We start from the raw sequence: 4143 nt of genomic DNA, 5'->3' as shown, positions 1-4143 counted from the left end.
GTCCAACCCTCGTAGCTTCTCTTTACACACATTCTGCATATATTTCACATTCTTTCCCCTTTTTTCATCACAAAACTATGCAGTAAAATGCAAAATTGTTGACCAGAGGATTAAATCTACATGGTCACTAATGTTGTATTTTTTACTTTTTCATTAGAATTATTATTATTTTTTAAATCTAAGACCGAAACACACTTTTTGTGAAACTCTTATGCTTCTCTTTGCACGCACACGAGAGATGTCGTGCAAAGGAACACTCACAAGGAGCTTTTTCCTATTTGTATCATGAAATGATGAGGAGAGTCAGCAGATTTAGCATAGGAACTGCAGTGGTGTGCTAGCAGCTAACAGGAAATGATCTCACACACTTCCTGTTACACTCTAGACTCAAATATGCTCTCTGTGTTATACATGTTTGGGTGTGATCTACTTAGGGCAGAATAATGTTCATTTATTTGTTTGTTTGTTTTGAGCATTAGCATTTAGCATTATTAAGCGCAGGAGGTTTGCAGTTTATTTCCATAAAAGAATCAATAAAAACACTGAAAAAACAAACAAAACAATGTTCTTCAGTATTTCCAGCACAAACATCTTCAGATCTGATCTTGTTGTACTGAGTGAATATCCAAAAATATATATAAAAAACACTCTTTCAGTTTATTTATCTGTTATGAAAACGTTTACTTTAACACACACAATAAAACGTTTTTCCCATGTGCAAATATCTATAGCTGGGTCCCAATTCGCATACTATCCGTCCTATAAAGTAGGCTATTCAAGAATTACATTTAGTGTGTCATAAATCGTAGTATGTTGAAATAATAAGATCCCCGGATGGTGTAACCTAACCCGGAAATGCACCGATTAAAACTACAAACACGAATACAACGTGTTAAAAAAACTACAAACATGGCGGATGTGCAAGAGCGACCGTTAAGCAGAGGTTTAGATAAACGGGGTTTGAGTGATTGATTAATTATCAGTATCTTATCTCTCTCTCTCTCACTCACACACACACACACACACACACACACACACACACACACACACACACACACACACACACACACACACACACACACACACACACACACACACACACACACACACACACACACAAAGACATGTATTTAATGTTATCCACATTATTTCATCTGCAACAACAGCATTGTGAACTTTTGTTAAGATACACGTTTGGTGATTATCTTTAAATGCATCATTATGCACACACAACCAGGAGAGTTCATGACTGGCACATCAACGTGCTACTACACTACTCTCCAAAACGGTTGGAAATTAAATGACATTGAATGTGGAGGATTTTAATTGTGACAAGATGATTGACAGGGCAGTTTAAACGGTGATGGGAAGCACGTGACTAAGCCACACAATGATGAAGTACTAGTTTGACCCAAATCTTACCTACACTTAAAACAAGTATGTACTACTTATTCTTCACAAAAAAATTACATACTTAGGGCATAGTCCAAGAAGGCGAATGTGATGTTTGTAGTGTCCACTAGATGTCGCTGTCGCACAACAGAGGGCGTCGTTCACTTCTAAGTCAGCATATGGCGCTATAATACGACTTCCTTGTACGTTTTCTAACTGCTAAATTCTCAAATACCTGCATATTTCCATTCGATCTTGGGCTAAAATGCTCAATAAGTTTCCTCATAGCCTAGTTGGCTGGTATATCGATTCCCGCAGACTCCACACAGTAATGATTCATCTAACGGTCCGGGTGACGTCACTCGCCTGATTTGCATATCTGTGGTTATAAATGCCGTGATTCTGCGCTGTTCCTCACACTGCTGCATCTGCTGCTGGAGAATAAACCACTTCAACTACCAACACACACTCTGGTAAGCGCCAGAATCTCTCCTTTTGCCGTTTAAATACTCTTATATAGCATAACATCATGCTTTTTTCTTATCTGTTTATAATCTCTTAATTATACTCTAGATTAGTGTTTTCAGACGCTACTTTGTCTCACGCGCACAATTGGCGAATGTAACATTATTTGTGGCATAAATGCATCCGCTATACAGGAGATGTGACTGTTAATCGCTATATTATGTGATTTATTTATTTATTGCGATATATGTATCAGAGACAATAGATGCATGCATTTTCTTTGTTCAGGAATGACTAAGCGTGATCGATTTTTACATTCCACGCCTCGAAATATAGCATAAATGTTCGGATAATTATGCTCAGATAAGTGCAAAAGCAGAAAGAATGTGTTTACTGATGGAAACATTGATATGAAGTGAAATATGAGAGAATGAGCAGGAAAGGGCGGTGGTTTCTCAAGACTGTGATGCAACAGCAGCGTTTCCTTTTACCACACTTACTGCGTTACTGGCTGCACTTTTCTTCTTTATTGCATTTTTAAAGCATATTTAGAATATTTAGTCATGCATTAGAACATAAACTCTAACCAAATACCAAATGTTGGGGAAACATTTGGAAAAAGCCCATATTGTTCAGTCACTTATATGAATATTAATGGGGATCGTCATGTATGTGTGTGTGTGTGTGTGTGTGTGTGTGTGTGTGTGTGTGTGTGTGTGTGTGTTTCTTTCTCAATATTAATGGCAAGCCATTTCCTTTCAGACCCACTGCAAACATGTCTGACAAGCCAAATCTCGAGGAAGTGACCAGCTTTGACAAAACCAAGCTGAAGAAGACAGAAACTCAGGAGAAAAATCCTTTGCCGTCAAAAGAAAGTAAGAATCCGCACACTTTCCTTTGAGGAACGAACATGAAATTATGATTATGAAACTCAATAACACTTTTTTTTTTTTTTTTTTTGCTCTTGTTTTCCAGCCATCGAACAGGAGAAGCAGGCGGGCTCGTCATGAAACTCGTTCTCCACACTTCTATGCACTGTACATTCCACATTGCCTTCTTTTTCACGTCTTTTCGCTGTTTAACTTTTAACGGAAAAATATGACCTAAGTCGCATTGTGATTGGACAACCAAAAAAAAAAAAAAAAAATGCAGACGACCGTACAAAGCCCTTTGTTTCTGTGCCCACGTACTCCTCTTTTTGTAAACCACACCACTGATATATTCTGATGAAGATTGTTGATACGGATGAGGATGGCGAGGAGGCGGGGCCGGGGGTGGGGCCAAGGATTTGAGTGACACGTAACAGACTCGCTCTTGTAACATCTCTGCTCAAATGCTTTAAAGTCATGCAGTGTTTTTTTTTGTATGTTGACGTCTTGGAATGCACAATTTTTGTTTTGTAATGCAAATAAAAGTCTGTAATATTCAGATGGACATCTTTTTAAATGTTTGTTCTGTGCTTGTCACTTTCAACTGTGTCGTAACGTACAGCCTAGACTTTTTTTTTTTTCATCAATTTAACTTTATTCTCTATTAGAGTGCTATAAGGATTTTGAGAATAGTTAGAAAAATATAAAGTATTCTTTTTTGCAAAAAAAACTAACAAAAAATTCTAGCCTATTATATATTTTAGAGCTTCGCATGAGCCAGAAAATAAAACATTTTTACAGTAAAATTTCAGTATTTTTTTTGTTTTTATTCCAGGCCTAGAAATGACAAATGTACAAAAGTGTCGTTCAGAGGCTATATTTGTTTTTAATGACCCTACAAGATCCATTAAATCATCAAAATATGTTCAATATGAGGAAAGAACAATCACTAAATGTGGTTAAGTCCAAAAAAAGTCAAACTACTACGGAAAAAGCAAACATTAAATATGTTATTAACAATCAGTTACAGTTAAAACACATAATCACTTATTAATATTTGGTTGGTTTTCTTGCTTTTGCATGTGTTCATAATTTCTTTGTATGTTTCATTGTGTTATCACAGATAAAACACTCGACTCCAAGCACAACTATGCAATACAAAATCTTTAATAATATTTTAATAAAGGGTGAAGATGTGAATTTTACGAGGTCGTGTGTCACTTCTACTGTACATGTCATTTTCAGGGACAAATCTGCATGTAAAATTAATATCAGTTCATCCATACGCCTAAACATTTAACAAAAGCAATCCCAAAATGTTAATGCAGCTCAGTCTTCAATAACTAACTCTTTGCCACACCTGTCATTGGCCGATGACTTTTTACCCGCCATAAATATTTATTACCAGCCATGAAAA

At 36.4% G+C, this 4143-nt stretch overlaps 1 protein-coding gene across 1 annotated transcript; it reads left to right on the top strand.

Annotated features, from left to right (window-relative positions):
* Positions 1–1715: 1715 nt before the first annotated feature.
* tmsb4x (thymosin beta 4 X-linked) lies at positions 1716–3291 on the top strand. Its single transcript, XM_082174582.1, has 3 exons — positions 1716–1865; positions 2620–2732; positions 2833–3291. The coding sequence occupies exons 2-3, from the start codon at positions 2633–2635 to the stop codon at positions 2865–2867; spliced, it is 135 nt and encodes a 44-aa protein (XP_082030708.1). The 5' UTR covers positions 1716–1865; positions 2620–2632; the 3' UTR covers positions 2868–3291.
* Positions 3292–4143: the final 852 nt, after the last annotated feature.

The sequence above is a fragment of the Leuciscus leuciscus genome (genome assembly GCF_965113295.1).
Source record: "Leuciscus leuciscus genome assembly, chromosome: 7".
In the NCBI taxonomy this organism is placed as follows: domain Eukaryota; kingdom Metazoa; phylum Chordata; class Actinopteri; order Cypriniformes; family Leuciscidae; genus Leuciscus; species Leuciscus leuciscus.
This window is presented reverse-complemented; position numbering and strand designations above follow the sequence as displayed.

Excerpts from the sequence above, each read along its gene's own strand:
- tmsb4x (XM_082174582.1), top strand. The coding sequence starts at position 2,633 with ATGTCTGACAAGCCAAATCTCGAGGAAGTGACCAGCTTTGACAAAACC. Across the intron at positions 2,733-2,832 it reads TCCTTTGCCGTCAAAAGAAA|CCATCGAACAGGAGAAGCAG; the intron begins GTAAGAATCCGC and ends CTTGTTTTCCAG.